Source organism: Rhinolophus sinicus, chromosome 13, assembly GCF_057876585.1.
Source record: "Rhinolophus sinicus isolate RSI-liver-muscle chromosome 13, RSI-T2T, whole genome shotgun sequence".
NCBI classification, from domain to species: Eukaryota; Metazoa; Chordata; class Mammalia; order Chiroptera; family Rhinolophidae; genus Rhinolophus; species Rhinolophus sinicus.
The window spans coordinates 52,167,319-52,185,594 of NC_142513.1; the positions used below are offsets into that span (position 1 = coordinate 52,167,319).

General features: G+C 47.8%; 1 protein-coding gene across 1 annotated transcript in view; it reads left to right on the forward strand.

The window, feature by feature from the left end:
* The window catches only part of IGF1R (insulin like growth factor 1 receptor), a 258,431-nt gene that overhangs the window by 197,868 nt on the left and 42,287 nt on the right, over positions 1 to 18,276 (forward strand). Inside the window, exons 3-6 of the mRNA XM_019726667.3 lie at positions 3,587 to 3,899; positions 7,764 to 7,912; positions 10,175 to 10,319; positions 18,039 to 18,253. Coding sequence (XP_019582226.1) covers positions 3,587 to 3,899; positions 7,764 to 7,912; positions 10,175 to 10,319; positions 18,039 to 18,253 — 822 coding nt within the window. The remainder of the gene's footprint in view (positions 1 to 3,586; positions 3,900 to 7,763; positions 7,913 to 10,174; positions 10,320 to 18,038; positions 18,254 to 18,276) is intronic.

Here is an 18,276-nt window from a genome sequence, read left to right on the forward strand (position 1 = left end):
ACTGCCATTGCTCGTCCTCTGGGTGGGGCCCCTGGGCGCGCTGGGCGGCCTTGTACCTTCCTTGTCCGCAGGATGTAGCCTGGGGCCTGGCCGAGAAGGCTGACGGATGGAACAGTCCAAAGGAGCCTTTCTCACTCCCGCACCTGTGGCTAAGTGCCCTCTGGGGGGCAATGCCAACAGCCTTGGGTGCACCTGGGTGTTGAGCTGACCCAGGTGGGGTCCCTCCCCTCTCCTCTCCTCTCAATGGTGTCTGGTGGAGTCCACTCCTTTCCTGGCAAAGCAAGAAAACGGTAAAACTTCTCTGGCCCCTGTATCTACCTCCCTGGTGCACTTTGGAAGCTGAAGTACACTTTCCTGGCGTTAAGAGCTGCTCAGTTCATCTTTTTGCGTAATGATGTGTGCCAATTAGACAAGGCGTCCCTCTTTTTATATGGAACAGTGTGGTGTCACTCAGGGTGACCCAGAAATAACCAAGATGTCCTGAAACTTGTCTGGATTTTGACTCAGAAGTTTGACCTCATTTGAACATCTGTGAACTAGTTCTGTCCTTCAGAAATCATTTGGGATACAATTATTTGCATTTAAAAAAATTATGTGGCGAAGTGGTCGCCCTGTCCATTTTGTGTTCTTCTGTGAAGATGTAGAATTCTCCATCTTCTCTTGCAGCAAAGCACCATATCATATGCTTTTGAACATGGTTTCACCGAAGTAAAGATTGTTAAAGAACTTAACTGGTGAGAACAAAAACAAATGTTTTTTTTAAAACCTGAGAAAGAATTTAATCAATGCAACGGTTCCGGAGAGGGAGAGAATTAAAGGCTGATATATATGAATATTTCTTTCTGTCCCCCCAAATGAAGAGAGTGAGCTTTTACGTAACTGTGACCCCCGAACCAATCCTCCTGGTGGTAGATGTGAGACATGTCATTTGCTTTTCCGTCTGTATAGACAGGCTTTTGTTTTTATTGTTGGTCGTTGTAAGAATTCCAGTGCACAGGAAGATTTCACAGGCAAAATCAATTTACCTTTGCCCCCTGTATATTTGTTAGCTTACAGTCGCTTCCATTTTCTTTTTCTTTTTAAAAGCAGAAATGCCTTTCATCCTGCCAGGTACCGTCCTTTTTCATGGAGCCAGGGATGAGGTTCCCTTCGTTTCTCGCACAGCTCCGTAATTGGAAATTTGGTAACTGTACTAAATTTAAAGTTTTGGCATTCACGTGGAGCAGCCATCCATCTGCTGGCGAGACACACTGCCCGGGGCTTTTCAAGAAATCCCTTAATAGTCCTGAACACTAATAATATTTATATACATTGCGATGAGACAAAATTTACAGCAGGCTTCTGGGGCTGGCTCCAGGACTCGCTAATACCCCGGACTTCCATGCATTCTCCTGCCCGCAGTCCAGAATTCTCTCAAATTGTGCCGCAGCCCAGAGCACACCGGCTTCCATCCCTGGAGTGGCCTCTTATTTACAGAGTTTGTCCTTTAGCAAACAGGTCACCTGTCCTTTCTCCTTCTGTCCTCAGCCCCTTTTATTCCCCCCCCCCCCGGAGTATTTGGTAATGCGTGTGTGCACAGTTTACATCAGGTCATGTAAAGGAACCCCCTGAGTTGGGATCCGTTAAGAGGAATTGTTTTGAGTTATACAGAAGATGACTTTTCCTAATTGAAGCTTGACTGACATTCCTTCCGAAGTAGGTCCCGTCGCAGACACAAAACCCTAGTTCGCCGGCCACACTGTGTGCCGGCCTGTGCAGTTTGGTGTAACACACCCCTTTGGGGAGTGTCAGTCTCCAGAGTCCGGTGGAAAGGGAAATGGAATGCAAAATATATCTGCAGACACTTTGTCACGTATTTGTTTGTTTTTCTCATACTGGAAATGCCCAGCATTTGCATCTGGGTATAACTGATTCTAAGCAAGTACACCGTGAATATTTTTTTGTCCTGTTCTTTTAAATGCTTTTAAGTGTTTAGTCCTACATTTATGTGATAGTAGTGTCTGCTTCCCATCAGTTTCTATAGCATTTTATTTAAGTTGTAAGTGAGGCGGGGGTGGGGGGGCCGAGGGTTGTTGCAAGTAGATATTGGTCCGATTTAATCTTCCGTGATGATCTGCCAAAGGATGATTTCAAAGGAGAAAGTTGCAATATTTTTGTAAGCTTGACAGTATCATGAGAATTTGTCTCATTTCTTCAGAGGTGACAGTATTCATTTGAGTGTCCTGGTATCTGTTTTTAGTTATTTTTACTTTTTCAGTTGCAGCTGACATGTAGTATATTAGTCTCAGGTATACAACATAGTGATTAGACATTTATATACCTTATGAAGTTTTCACCCCAATAAGCCTAGTGTCCCACCTGGTACCATATATAGTTACTACAATAGTATTGACTGTATTTCCTGTGCTGTATTTGATAGCCTCATGACTATTTTTACAACTGGCAATTTGTACTTCTGTTTTAAATTCACCTGTTTGCAGTGAAACAGAAACAGAATCTCCCGGACACAGCAGGTGTGAGTGTAAATTGGTTCAAACTTCCCAGAGGTCAGTTTGACTTGGTAAGGTCAGTTCTAGAAATGAATTCTTATGAATAGAATCTTCACTAAATGCGCACCAGAATCAATTATATATATATGTGTGTGTGTGTGTGTGTGTGATTTTGTGTTGTTTTCCAACTCAGAGGAAAAGTAGGGAATGTCTAATGCAAATCAGATTTTACATTTTGTGGATTTACACTTTATTGGCTAGTGAGACTCCCAGCCCCAGAGTGTGATCCGTACAGCACTGTTACGGAAGTAAACGCCAGCTTATCTGTTTGGGATGTGAATTGTGGATCTCTTGTTTTCAGACACTGCTTTCACTTACCTGTGGCACAGAGGGGCAAAGGGAGACCGTTTCTGATGTCCTGTGGTCCCCTGGGCTCAGAGACTCTACCTACCCATCCGTTTTCTTGTATTTGAGAATAACCATCAGACACGAGGGCTTCTCAGTGATATAATAGGTTAGGATGCATGAGTAAGTGGATATTATCCCTTTTGTGGGGTAAGAACTTTCCCAAAGCATTTTGTAAACGTGACTGGTGTCGTCCTTACTATATTCCAGTTCAGTTGTTCTTCCAATCATCGAGTATCTATTCACACACCAGGGCTTTTCAAGATACTTTCAGTTAGGTGCACCTTCAAGATGCAGAAGGAGGAGGGCGTAGTGCCTTTTAAAGTCACGCTAAGCCGGCCCGCATGCCGTCTAAGGTGGGTGTGAGTACCCCGTGTGATAGATGAGGAAAGAAAGGGTCAATAGCGAGTACACAGGCGAGGCGGGACTTCTCACCAGGCTCTCCTTGCTGAAACTTGGAGTGTGGTCTGTCATACTACTGTCACTGCACATGTAACGTGGGATGCAGAGCCCAGTGATTTTCGGCGTGGGGACTTCACGAGTGATCCATTGGTTTGGTGGTGGGCAATGGAGCCATCTGGTGCTGGTGGGAGGGAATGACCCAGCCGAATGCTGGCCAGGCCCGGAGGAGGCCGTCCAGCCCCAGCCCCAGCCCCAGCCCGACTAACCGCCCTGTGCCCTCTGCCCCACAGTGTGCCCGAGCGCGTGCGGGAAGCGGGCGTGCACCGAGAACAACGAGTGCTGCCACCCCGAGTGCCTGGGCAGCTGCAGCGCGCCGGACAACGACGCGGCCTGCGTGGCCTGCCGCCACTATTACTACGCCGGCGTCTGCGTGCCCAGCTGCCCGCCCAACACCTACCGCTTCGAGGGCTGGCGCTGCGTGGACCGCGACTTCTGCGCCAACATCCCCAACGCCGAGAGCAGCGACACCGAGGGCTTTGTGATCCACGACGGCGAGTGCATGCAGGAGTGCCCCTCGGGTTACATCCGCAACGGCAGCCAGAGGTCAGTCCCGTGGCCTGCCGGTCACAGCCCCCCAGGGGACAGGGGGGGGGCTCTGTCACTTGTCCCGGCTGGGTGGGGCCCTGAGGAGCTTAAGGGAGATGAGCCCACGGAGAGGGCTGGCACAACGCGCATTGTTTGTGAGAGTCTAGAGGCAGTGGGCAGGGTATTGTTTTCTGTTGGAGGTGGACTGCCTGCCCTTTGAAGGGAAACACCTGACTCGCCGGCTCAGGTACCCAGCGGTCACGGTCTCCCTGAGCGTTTGCCAGGCTGCCCTCCAAGCAGCGCAGACCGTGGATGTAGGTTTTTCCAGCCCTACAGAACCCTAGCCCAGAGGAGGCTTTGGGGGTGCAAGAGGCAGGCAGGACCAGCCCCACCAGCACCCTTGAGGCAGCGAACAGGCCTAAAACGTCTACAGCACAAGCTGGCTTCCTGTGCCTGACCTCGCGGCCACTAGGAGGAAGCTGTAGCTTAAAAGAACCTCCGTTTTCCATCAGCACCCTCTCCTTTCTCTCCCCCCTCCACCTTCGCCATCCCTCGGTTTTTCTCTGTGTCCCTCATTTTTCTTCCAAAATTGGGATACAAACAAGTCCCTTGTAACAAGAGGCATCCCTCTTGTGCAGGCCTTCTGGACTTCTAGCAAATTGCTGTTGATTTATCTTTAAAAAAAAGATAGCGTTTTAAAAAAAGGTAGCGTTGTTACAACATACAGCACCCTAGAAGCAAAAAAGACGGGGAGTCTGGGGTTTGCTGTTCCCTCCTTTGAAGCAGAGCCCAGAAGTTGCAGTTTGAAAGGGTTCAGTTGTCACATGGCTCCTTCATGATTACCACCAGGGGACCCTTACGTACTTGGGTTCTTCAGAAGCATCCTGTACACACACAGCCATTAGGAAAGTCAACATTCATTCTGAATGTGATGTGAAACTTCCCTGCGTTTCCCGCAGCCTGCTTCTGTGTGCTGCTTTCAGCAAGCCTTTGTAAAGAGGGGTTCTGTCTTCTGTGGAATATCTGGAGGTGTAGCTCATCCCGTAGGCTTCACTTCAAACCAAAGATAAAATGCACACGACTTCCTACTATTGGATGGAGAACGGTTTCCTGCTGCTGTAATTTCTATAACCATTAGAATAGTAAGGTTTATTCTAAATACAATAACATGATATATGTGCCAAGACTCCAATGACCTGTAAAGAATACATATTCCACACCAATAAGGCCACCACACTTTACTGACATTTTATTAGCAGGCTCAGAATGTAAAAGGGCTTTACCAGTGCCCTGGGCAGTGTCTGGAACCCAGACGAGGCTCAGCCACAGTTCGTCCTGGGTGGTGGGGACAGAGGTGGGGCAGCTGGTTCATGAACGGCGGGGGGCAGGGAGGTAATACCATCCTGTGGCTACATTGTCCTGTGATGCAGGAGAAAGCTGGGGGCACTGTGCCTTTTGGCCATGTTTCTCCTGCTGCAGTGCAGTCTTCAGAGAACTGAGCCTTTGTTTTCCCATTCATTCTTACCTGTTCAAAGCTACAGGTATATGTACCTTTTCCATTTTAGAAAAAATGCCATTAAGAAAGAATAAAACCCCCTCTCCACCTTTAAGTGCTGTTTGGCACTTAGTTTGAAATATTTATTTTTTTAATACTGTTTATACTGTCTCTACCAGAACGGATTCGAGGAAGCTGAATCTGTAAACATATAATCGGAGCTCTTCCTTAGGAAAACATTTTTAAAGTGATAGATGATTCCTAGACATTTTTGTCTTCCAAAAACTTTTATTTACTTATTTATTATTTTTTATCTTAAAATTTTTTTGCAATTAACAATTGATACACAATAGCCTAGACATTTTAGCTAAAGTGTTTGGTTCAGAAATTACTATTTGAATGAAATATTGCGGGGGACGAAACAGACCATGTGACCTAGAATTTTCGCTCCTGGACATTTCCCCAGAGAACTGAAAAGGTACGTGCACACAAAAACACGTGCACAGTTGTTCGTAGCGGCTTTATTTGTAATGGCCCCACACTGGAAACCACTCAGCTATCCCACAGCAGGTAAATGGCTAAGCAAACTGGTACAGCCACACCAGGAAATATTATTCAGCAATAGAAAGGAGCAAAACTATGGAAATACACAACAACTTGGATGGATCTCCAGGACATTACACTCAAGGATATTGAGCTAACGTCAGAAGGTCACGTACTGTGTAATTCCATGTATCTGACATTCTCAAAATGGCAGGATTACAGAGATGGAGAACAGAGTGGTGGTTGCCAGGAAGGAGTTAGGGAAATGGTGGCCGGTAACTATATGGGTGATTGGTGTGGACTCGTTCAGGATCTTGACTTGGTGGGTAACTACACAAGTGATATGGTGACATAGAAGGACAGACATACACTGTACCAGTGTCCATTTCCTGGTTGTGATTTTGTATCATCATGAAAGATGTAACCACTGAGGGAAACCGGATGAAGGGCGCATGGAACCCTTCTGTACTCTTTGCTCCTTTCTGGGAATCTGTAATTGTTTCAAAATAAAAAGTTCTTAAAAGGGAGGGTGGGGACTAGATACGGTATCAAATACGGTATGTAGGTAAGTCAGAATCAATAAAAGACCAACGGAAAGGGCTGGAGGGAGGTTACTACCCACGCCAGCAAGGAGAACATCCGGTGTGATGTCGGAGGAAAGACAAATCCCCTCTCCTGTGGTTGGTCCAGTTCCTTTGAAAACCTTGCCTCCCGTTCTCCCGACATGAAATAGGAAAATACCAGGAAAGTTTTTTTCACTTATACAAAATACAACCCCGCATCTTTGTCTTGGATGTGCGGTAAAGTGCCAGGGCAGGGGGGCAGACTTTAATGAAAACACTGTAACTTAGAGTTTTTCTTTTTTTTTTTTTTAATGTTTTTTTTGCTTCATGATGTTTCAAAGATTGTTCAAGAACAATAATATAAATGTAATGACTCTCTAACTCACCATCCTATTATTTATACACCCTATAATGTTGTGTCATTCATTTTGTTTGGAAATCAACCCAAATTTGGATCAATGCGCTGTGGTTCAGCAGCTGGATTAACAGTTTGCTCACTATTTCCTGAATAATGGTAGGTAAGCAGGGAAAGTGCCAGCCTCACTTCCCTCGGCCCTGCCACTCGGCGGTTTGTGGCATGTTCAGGAGAGCATTTGAAACAAGCTGATTACAAAATAATGGAACGTCCCTGCTTTTATTGTGCATGCAGCGAAAACAACATTTGGATCAATTTAGAGTTTCTGCGTAACCCTGTCAAGAAATAATGTCAGTTACGCTTTAGCAAGAAAAGAACGGATCTGAGTTGTAAGCACACGCCTTTCGGAAGCCCTCCCTGGGCTTCGCTGGGGTGCTGGCAGCGGGCGTGCGACTCCTGTTCACAGCAGAGACACTGCTGTCCGTTTGCCCCCGTCCAGCCTCCCAGCAGCGTCTCCAGGGTGTGTGGGGCAGGAGCCACGGCCGCAGGGAGCAGCCTTGTTCTCCTCCGTCACCACCATTGCTTCCTCTCTGCGAGGCTGTGTCTCCCACATGGGACCAGCTGGCTCACCAGTCGACAGCCTATGAGCCACACATGTTTCAAGGAGGCAGCGTGTAGTTTGTCTGCAAACAAGCAGCACGCTTTTCCCTCCTAGGCACTTTGTCCTTTGGTTGGCAGTCTGAGTGGCTGGTCCTGGGTGGGCTTGGGGACGAGTGATGACGTGACCCCTCGAAGGCTTCCTGGTTTTTATAATGTGTGCTGTCAAAACAACCAGAATCCAAACACAGCCTTCTTCTGATTTTTTTTTGCAATGCAAGGAGACACCCTGACCTCTGTGTTTGCGGTTGGTTCTTTATCTTCCACAGCATGTACTGCATCCCTTGCGAAGGCCCTTGTCCCAAAGTCTGTGAGGAAGAAAAGAAAACGAAGACCATTGATTCGGTCACTTCTGCTCAGATGCTTCAAGGATGCACCATCTTCAAGGGCAACCTGCTCATTAACATCCGCCGCGGCAGTAAGTATCTATTCACTGCCCAGCAGCGATGGCTGGGTCTCCTGGGTTTCTCAGGTTGATGCTTTTCCTATTTGTCTATGACTCACAAATCAAATGTGGGCCTAGGAAAACAACATGGCGTGTCAGCCTTTTGCTTGACACGTCTTCTTTGAGTCCCCCTCAGAGATAAAAAACAGACAGAAGGGCAGTCTGTGTGTTAGCCAGTGGCATGTTTTTTCCTGCAAAGGGTCAGCCCTCATCTTTCTGTGAGTCGCCTCTTACACGGGAGAGGCAGGTCCCAATACACATACGCTCCAGAAGAGACGATGGATCAGAGGTATGACTCAGCAGTCTCCGGAGCGAGCCAAATCCACGCAGCTTTCAATCTAGAGCTTTGGGTCGTTGGATCTGTGGAGGAGCCTGGGCACAGGGAATAGTTCATGATGTCACTTTCAAATTTGATGAAGTCCCGAAGTGTGGTTGATCTCTGAATCTCCTTCTGAGAGCCAAAAGGATTTAAGCGTGTGTCATCATGTATTTCAAGTTTCAGTGTCACCCCTGTGGGATGACCGTCATTTACGGTAGACAGCGTCCCAGGTGATGGCATTTGTGCATAGCAGTTCCCATTGACTTGCTCTGTGATATTTTCGTTTTTGGTCTTTAATGGACAAGGGCTTATAGTAATGATGCCTTAAATGGTCCATCCTGGGACCACTTGGTACCTACCGATGGTTTCCTAAGCTACAATAAGTATAGTAAGGAGACCTTGAGGTTTGAAGGAATTTTTTTTTTCTCCTAAATCCTTTTATGAAGAAATTGTTTCTACAGTTGGAAGGTGGGGGGAATGGCTAATTTGTTTATTCTGTGAATTTACTTTTCCTTAATACTGTTTGTTAAAGAAGTTATGGTATAGAGATGGCAGGAGCACGTTTTTGCTTAGTTCTTTTGAATGTGTGGACGTCCCTTGCTTTTCCCGTTTTCCAGCCTTTCACAACAGAGATTGCTTTGTTCCCACGCAGCTAGAATTCTTACCCTCATGGTACTTCTAAAGTTTTATTCTTTTTACTCTTTCTAGATCCCTTAAATTAAAAAAAAAGATTTCCTTGTCCCTAGAATACCCTCATTAAATGCCTAAACCTGCCTTTTAAAAACAGTCCTAATCCGAAGATAACTATGTAATCCGTGAACTAAATCCATGGAGAAGTATAACTTGAGAAGGGGTTGGTACATCTTGGTGTCTGATGATGAAATGTGTCTTGCAGTGTGTGTCCAAAGCAGGAAATCAGTTGGACTTAAAGAGGGATGGGACATCTCGTTCGAAAGGTTTGACTAAAACCTGAGCTTTGACTAAAAGGCATGCAGCCTGCCCACATTTAAAATCTGGGCTCTTTTCTGTGAATTTTCAACTTCAGACAACCTCTAGCCTTTACAACTTGAACTTCTCCTGAATTTCTCTTAGAAAGATATTAAATTGTACCTTAAATGTAGAGTCTTGCCTTCCAGGACAGCACCCTTGTTTGTATCAATTCCAAGCAAAATAGGACCTTGGATTAAATAAGTCTTCACAAATCAAACTCCGTACAAACCTCACGAGTCGAACCACACCCAGTTCATTATAGTGCTTTATTATCATTTGGGTGTAAGTCAAGCTCCAGTTTGTTTTCTGTTTACTCTGAGAAAAAGATAGGCCAAACGAGAAGAAAAGCAAGCAGTCTGTTTACATACATAATGTCATTTTTACATATGTATTAGCAACTATTTTCCCAGCTATGTTCTAGCTATGAAAATAATACTTGGAAAGCTTAGAAAAGCAGAAAGGAATTTTTTTTTTTAATCACCTGCGGATAGCCATCCTCGATGGAGCGGGGTGTTTTCTCCCAGTCTTAGGAAGACAGACTCTTTCACTAGAGGCAGATGGCTGGATGGGCGGACCCAGGCCTAGCTCAGAGGCAGCGCCTAACGGTACTCCCTGTTGACAGAGCACATTAATTGAAAGGCGTTCCCTAGATTGTTGGCCTTCACTCATTGGCAGTCTGTTTTTTACGATGTGACGCTCTGTTAAATCAGCCAGGGAGCTGAAGTCCCACCTGGGAGAGGTGGTCTGCAGTCACTTAGGGAAGCAATTTGGGACAAGGCGCGTGGGTCCTGTGCCTGCAGCCTGAGCGTCCCCACCAAAACAAGACCCACCAGGGCCTGGCACACCACACGTTTGTGAGAGACCAGGGGCCGGTCGCCCGTCCGCGGAGTGAGCGCTCAGGGTCACCGGGTCCCCTCTTCCCATAGATAACATCGCCTCGGAACTGGAGAATTTCATGGGACTCATCGAGGTGGTGACGGGCTACGTGAAGATACGCCATTCCCACGCGTTGGTGTCCCTATCCTTCCTCAAAAACCTCCGCCAGATCTTAGGCGAGGAACAGCTCGAGGGGTAAGTGCTCCGACGGTGAGAATTGACCCTCTAGTACAAGGTCAGGAGCCTGCTTTTAAAAGTCTGTGTCGCGCAGGTAAGAGCCCTTTCTTGTTCAAAAGGAGAAAGGAAGAAGCAACGGGGAATGCCCCTGCTCCCTGAGAGACCCCCCTGCTGGCGTGACCTCTCGTGCGTGGAGCCATTAGCCTCCATCCTTGGGACCTTGCCGTTTTGGAAAACCGTTGTGTCCCATCGGTCCAGGGTCATGTGTCCGACTGTGGCTGGAGGAACGTCCCAGGGATGCAGTTGCTCTTTCTGCCAAGAGCGACGGGAATGGGTCTGAAGGGTTCGATGCCGTGAAATAGTCACTTACACCACCCTCAGTCTGTCTCACAGGGCTATACTCTGCTCCCTAAAAACACATGCCATCTTTGCACATCTATTGGAGCAAAGGACATTTGGAGAGTATGGGCAGTTCATTTGTTTTAATGAAATCTTGATTCACAAAATTGCTTTTAGGGATTAACTTACAGGATTTACGCTGTTGATGGGAGTTTTGCCTCCCGCAAACATGTGCTTTGGGAGAGGGGTTTTAAAATAGCCAGAGGCTTTTCATTGGAGGATAAAGAAAAGCTGATGGCTTACTGCGTCCACACTTGCTTTCTAGCATTTCGTTGGTGTATACCTTTGCATATAGACTTTCCTCTTCACCGGCTCCCTTTTAAACACAGCTCCTGCCAGGCTTAAGCTAAGGCTTTAAAATTAAAGGAGACATCCATTAATGAGTGAATTCCTTCTAAAGAGAGTTTGGGGAAATAATTTAGGAAAGAAAGGGTGGGAAGGTCGTGGGAAAGGCTGTCCTTGCGGACGGATCTGCCCTAACGATACAGTTACCGCAGAAGGGTTTCTTTACAGCAACCCTGCTTTTCTCAGACTAACTCTTGGTCAGTCTGACATTCTTAGAATTCCATCATCTGATACAGCTACAGAGAGAGGGCAGCTCTTCATTCCATCCTTGAAAAGAAGCTCATGGTCCTCCCCACTGGGAACACGGATCCTTTAGAAAAACGTCTTTCTCCTTTGCAAACCCAAGGAGGCTGCCACTATGTCCAGCCCTAGTGTGGCCCAGGTCCCTTAGGTGGCAAGCTGGGACTCTGCCATTTGGTGCTTTTCGTTTGTTGTATTTAATTTTAAAGTGAGTATTAGCACAGTTTTTTGTTTTTTGTTTTTCTTTTTTCTGGAATTCCTGGTGTCGGGGAGCATTTTTTCTTCGGCAGATTGGTATCTGCAAGTTGTCCTGCTGCTTAAGGGCACACAGTTTCCCCTCAGGCTGAGCACATGGTAGACATAGATGGGAAAGCCGAGCGGAGAGTTGCATTAATTTTTTATTACGGATTATTACATGATGCGATTACCCTTTAGTTGTGTGTTAACTGAAGGAAGTATGCACTTCCGTATAGCCAAAAACCAAAGCCTGGTTTTCATTTGCAAGAATATTTCTGTATGTCTCATTATCTGAAAACTGTATAAAACCTGAAGTCCCAGTGGGACTTTTAAAGGCTGCGTGCCATTGCTCAGGTGTGTGGGCACTTCCGGGCTCAGGTACGCTTCGGGTCCCTGCCCTGCCATTAGCGTTTTAGATGACAAGGCAAGGCGGATGGGCTTCAGGTTCTCCCACCCTGCCTCATAGCCTGAGGATGCTGGGCTTCCAGCCTGTTGTCTCTGTGTGCTGTTTGTTGGAGGGTGTCTCTTTAGTGAGGGCATTTGAGAATCATGCCTCTTCCGGTGGGAGCTGGGTTCTCCCACCTGCCTTCCACATCCATGACCAAACTTAGGGGTCCTGCTTAGGTCTGATGAGCTCCCCCACAGCTGTATTTGTATGAAGCCCAAGCAGTAGCAACAATTCAGTTCTTTATGTGCCCTTTTCAGACTTAGGGACAGAGTTAGGTCCAACCTCTTCACCTGCTCCCCTCATCCCTCCCGCAAGAAGGAAAGAGTCAGCGAGGGGAGAGAAGAAAGGAACATGATAACTAGATAAGTACAAAGCAGAACGTGCCAGATGCTACGAGGGTAAGAAAAGGAACGTGCCAAGGGCATGAAAAAGAGTCCGCTATCTGATTGAACAGATCAGACAGGCTTCCTAGAGGATGTGGCGCTTGAGACGGGCCTCGAAGGGTTTCCGGAAGCTCTCAGAAAACAGAAAGTGAAGAAAGGCAGTTCAGGATAGGTCGGCAGGAGCAAGGGCAGCAACAAGCTGAGGCATCCTGGGACCTGTTTGCCAGAATGCTGGGGAGGCAGCTGGTGTCAGAATTACATAACGTGTTATGCGCCCAGGTGTGGAGATTATACTTCAGGAAGGCAGTGGGACATAGTCAAGGCTTTGGAGTTAGAGGAGTGTTAGCAGAGCTGTCTGGAAATGTCAGTTCTGTGTGCTTTGCTTTAAGCCAAGGTAACTTTATCCCAGTGGCTCCCACATTCTGCTATGCACTAGACTCATCTATTGATGGTGTCAGGCTTTGTAAAAACCCTGCTAGTCAAGTTGCACTCTATCCCAATTCAATCAAAATGTTTAGGGGTGGGACCCAGGCATCAGTATTTTTCTGAAGATTCCAGGGTGATTTCAATGTGCAGCAAATATTGGAAACCACTGCTATATCCTGTTACTTCTGGTTCTCATATGCATATCTGCAAAGCACTTAGATTTATTATTATTTTTTGTAATGCACATGTACAAGAGTTCTATAAAATGGCTAACTTTTAAGCCATTGAAAAGAAAGAGAATGTTACCGTTATCTGGACAATTCCTTTATCTGGACAACCCTACTTTCTGATGACATCAGATAAATAAGGAGTTAAGATGTCAGTTTTTTTGTTGTTGTTTTCACCAAGGATTGTTGACCTGGAAAGAATAGAAGTAGATAGAGGTCCTGGGTAATAAGAATTGAAATTCTTGGAAGCATTTAGGCATCTCTCCCCTCCAGGTCCCCACCCACCACTTGACTTTGCAACACTTGGTGCTCCATTTTACCTTTTTGCAACTTTAAGATTAGGTTACAATAGGGCTGCACTTCTCTGGGACTTTTACAAAATACACAGTCAACCATGTAACTCAGCAGTTCCAGGCTCTACCTTGCAGCTACCCACAAAAAATGAAAAACGTGCCCACACAAGACTTATGTATGAATGTTCACAGCAGTATTATTCATTTTACTCACCCCACCCCAGAAAGAAACCCCACTGGAAATAATCCAAATGCCCATCAACCGATGAATGGATAAACAGAATGTGGTACAATGTAATACTACTCAATTATAATGTAACAACACGCAGGAACCTCAAAAACATTAGGCTGAGTGAAAAACAGCCAGGCACAAAAAGACTGAACATTGTATCATTCCATTCATATGGAGTTTCCAGAAGAGGCAAAACTAGAGACAGAAAGCACATCAGTGATGGCTGGGGCTAGGAGTGGAGACCCACCGGCATGGGCAATGTGGACCCTTTGGCGTCATGGAAAGGTTCTAGAACTATACATAGTGGTGATAGACAGACAGGTGTGCAGATTTACTGAAATTCATGAAATTTACAATGGGTAATTCGGGGGTAGGTAAATTATACCTCAGCAAAGCTATTTTAAAAAAACATTTAAAGAGGAAACATTTTCTGAGTATGTTTGGTGCCGAGTGCCAGGCGAATGTAAATCCTTGCCCTTGCTGAGCCCCCAAGGTTGGTGCGAATGTTGGATTTGGGGGCCACTTGGACGTGGTGTAAAGCAGCGTGTTGCAGATGGGTGGGAGGCAGCGTCTGTGAAAAGGCCAAGTGCTGTATGTATCCTTTGCAGATGGCTCGGGTCTGCTGATCGCCCCCATGTGCTGGGCTCTGATGCCCCCTAGAGACAGCCGGAAAGAGGCCGAGGTTTCTCCGAGAAACGAAAGAGAATGATCAGTTGTTTTACTGCAGACTTTTTTTTCCATTTGTCAGCAAGGGCTGAAAAGCGGGGGAAGGTCTGTCGTCCCTCTGTAGGGGAGACCCGCCTTCTGTCCCACCCTGGGAGAAGCCGGATGGATACATTGCCGGACGTTGTTATTGCTTAGTAAATGATGGGGGTGTTGCTCAGCCCCTCATCTTTTTTTTTTTTTAAGGGCACAGCTCACAGTGGCCCATGTGGGGATCAAACCAGCAACCTTGGTTTTAATAGCACCACGCTCTAACCACCTGAGCTAACCGGCCACCCTCACAGCCCCTCATGTTTGGATCCACAAATGCAGTTCTCTGGCCCCTGGGCTGTCTTCTAAGTACCATGCACATGCCTTTGCCTTCCTGCCCTTTATGGGAGCAGGCCAGGAGGTGCGGTGTGCTCATTACTCAGAGGTCAGATGGCCCCGAGACGGGAGCCACAGATAAAACAGCTGAGTGCGTAATAGGTACGAGGCATTTAGAATATCGAGAGAGGTGATACACAGCTGTCCTCGAGGAGATAACCAACCCCTCCCACCCTGCCTCGCTCGGTCTACCTTTGGCCGGCAGGGTCGACCCAAGTTCAGGAACTTATTCTGTAAGATTGAGAAGGCCCGGAGCCAAGATACAATACAGCTCGTTGTTGGGTCAACAGGTCGTTTCATTCAACGTCATTTCATCATAACGGTGATGAGGTGGGGCGGGAATTTAACTCTTGTTTATATAATTTGGCCTGCGGGAAAATTGGTTTTTTAAATGTCCTTTTACTTAAAGGCACAGAACCTATGTACAACATTACATGAAGACCTTCCGTGTCTATAAAACCCAGGCCTCGTGGAGCCTGTGTAAGTTCCATAAGCAAACAAATAAGTTTTTAAAAATAGTCTTTGCATGTAAAGGCAGTAAGCTTAGGAACAATTAGGAAATCACATTTACTGAGTAATTGACTTAATAGCCATTTCCTCGAGGAAACAATTAAAATCTAAGTGTGTGTGTGTGTCTTCAAGATGTTCAGACCAGTGTCAGCCTTTTACCATCTCTTAATTCTCCTCTAATCATGGGAGGAATTGGGGGGAGCCAGGCCTCAAGCTGGAGTTCGAAAATGAGCGGTATTGACAGGCAGCTCCAGAAAGGTTTGCTGTTTATTTTGACAAGGGTTTTATTTTTATTTTTCTGTTGCTTACACAGACTCCGTAATGCCAGGGTTTTATTGGTACTGGTGTCCTGGCTCCCGGCCTTCTCAATGTTGTAAAAAAATGTATTTACTGTAAAAAGATAATCTTGCTTTTCAAAGTGATTAATCACATACACAGAATTTTTGTGTGTCTGCCACTCATTTGTCAGATTCCTGATTTATGAGTCATGCTTCCTCCCATGGGGAGAAGCATGTTTTGTTCAGAAGGCGTTTTCGGTGTAGTTCTGTTCCCTGCCAGTGAAGTTGGTTTACTGAAAAGAAGCCTCATCCTGGGTTGAGACAGCAGTTTGACCTGGTTAATTGGCTCTCATTCTCAGCCTGGGGTTTCTGTGCCAACAAGGAAGTTTTGTCCCGTGTGGCCAACTCAGGAACCCGGGAGCAGCCAGACCCGTTGGGGTTGGCACTCAGAGCGTCCCTTCAGAACTGCAAATACCACATGGGCAAGAAAGGGCTTCAACTAGGAGGCGTCTGTGTTCACCTGTGAACCCCTCCTTCAGTTGTGTGACTGTACGAGTCCCCTGCCCTTCAGCCTCATTACCTGCAGCCCGGCAGGGAAAGAGAGGGCCTGTCCGGAGGGACGGCAGCTGTCACCTTGCCATATCGCAGTGCGTCCCACCTGTGCACAGGGCGTATCTTGCATCTAGATTCATGAAGACGCTATCTTCCATTGGTTTTCCAGCAAATAATAATATATATGTGTTAGGGAGTGGGCTCTGATGGAAAGGAAAGGATTGTTGACTTGCAAGTTTTTGCCACCTGGTTGGTGGCCATGAATGTGCCAGGCAGGTGGCCTCCAGGTGGGTTTATGAGGAGCCTGCTATGGTTTGAGGGGTGCCGCCTCTGGGCTCACTTGGCCCAAGGACCCCCTGTGTGGGCAGGGTTCCCACCCGCATCCCCCAGCATGTGTGTGGATGGGGCCCAGTGCTCACGGCTCCAGGCTGGTGGGGCAGACTCCATCTTAGCTCTGGGACTTCTCCTGGGTGTTAGGGTCTTGGGCTTTTCAAACCAACAGGGAGCTCAGATGACACCTGTTCATACGCCTTGTCCGCCTTGCCCGAGTGAGTAAACGGGACTACAGAAAGCGCTAAGTGCCCTGCTGTGGCTGTGAGCACGTTGATGACTTTCTGGTTCTGGGTCCCCGTCTCTGAACTCCCAGGGAAAGGTCACACCTCTGCTTGGCAGCGCTGTAATCCTAACCTGGGCTTTGCTCTCAATGCACGAGACGCAGGCTGAGCTCTGACCAGGTGGCAGAGGTCCTGGTATAGGTGTGAGTGAGAAGCGCACCTGGTACAGAGAGGAGCCCCAGGGCAGGGCAGGGCTGGGGGCTCCTGGCCTGGCTTTGCAAAGAGGGCTGGATCCTTTCCTCTCTGCGGTTTGTGTGTTGGATCTGGGAGTGGATGTTAGAAATATGCGTAGCTCACTGATTCCTACACTCGGTTTTGTATAGAGTGCATGACTGAGCCCAGAAAGAAACTGAGGCTGGGCAGGAACAGGAGGAGAGGGAAGGAGTCGGGGTCCCTGGGGGCGCACAGGCGGCTCTGATGGGCAGCCGTGGCCCTGCCAGCCTGGCTTTCTGAGGGACCCCGAGAGAGAGGCATACCACAGAGATCTTTCTCCAGGTCCCCAAGCTGTAGCATCTGCTCTCTCCCCTTCCCGGGTATGGCTTTCTTCTGAGGCAGCTGTAGCCAGTGCTGGCTGTCCAGGCATCTTGCCTTCCGTGGACAGCTGGTCTGCTGCCACCCGCTGGGGACAGGACCCACGTCTGACCTGGTCGGCTGCCGACCTCCAGGCCCTTGCTGGTGCCCAGCATCCGTTAGGCCAGCACTTCCCCAGATGTGGTCCTAGGACCAAAGCATCCTCACCCTGGGTGCTGGTGAGATGCGCAGATTCTCAGGCCACCCCACCTGCTGGTCAGAACCTCAGGTGGGCCTCAGCGCTCTGAAAACAGGCTTTGTGCTCCCTGAACTGTTGGACGCTGAGTCGCAGTTGCCTAGACGGGTGGGCTGTTTCTCCTTCCCCATCTTCTCCGGGGACTGAAGCTGAGGCTTTGGAAGGTGGGGGAATGTGCACGAGGGAGCAGGCCCAGGGCTGGCCCACCGCCGCGTGTGTCTCCCTGCCCCGTTCTCTCTCCGACCCCATCGGTACTCTGCCGTGGGCGGGGATGGCATCGACCTCACGGTAATGGCAGACTTTCTAGAGCAGATGTGTAAGCCGTTCCGGTTGAGTAGCCGAGCATATCTGTTCTCCCGTGGACTGGTTTCCAGCACAGGACACATATTCTTTGCTGAGAGAAATAACCAAAGGCGTTTCTGGGGATGATTGGAGTGACATCCTCCCAGGTGAGAAGCATTCTTTGTTGGTAATAGCGGTTATAAAATTAGTGTCTGGTCGATTTCCTTACGCTGTCCTTGGAGCCTGCGATGGCCATTGTTCATGGGGACACCGATGGTACCTAAGTTCCGTATCGGCAGAGGCAGTGGATTCTGGAGCCAGGTGGCAAAGAGGACCTGTGTGGGGGCTGGCAGGCTGGACAGGGCCGTGGGTGGCAATGGGCAGGGATGCTAAAACATGGGTGTTTGTGCTTCTAGGAATTACTCCTTCTACGTCCTCGACAACCAGAACTTGCAGCAGCTGTGGGATTGGGACCACCGCAACCTCACCATCAAAGCCGGGAAAATGTACTTTGCTTTCAACCCCAAGTTGTGTGTCTCCGAAATTTACCGCATGGAGGAAGTCACGGGGACTAAAGGCCGCCAGAGCAAAGGGGACATCAACACCAGGAACAACGGAGAGAGAGCCTCCTGTGAGTGACTGTGGACCCCACTG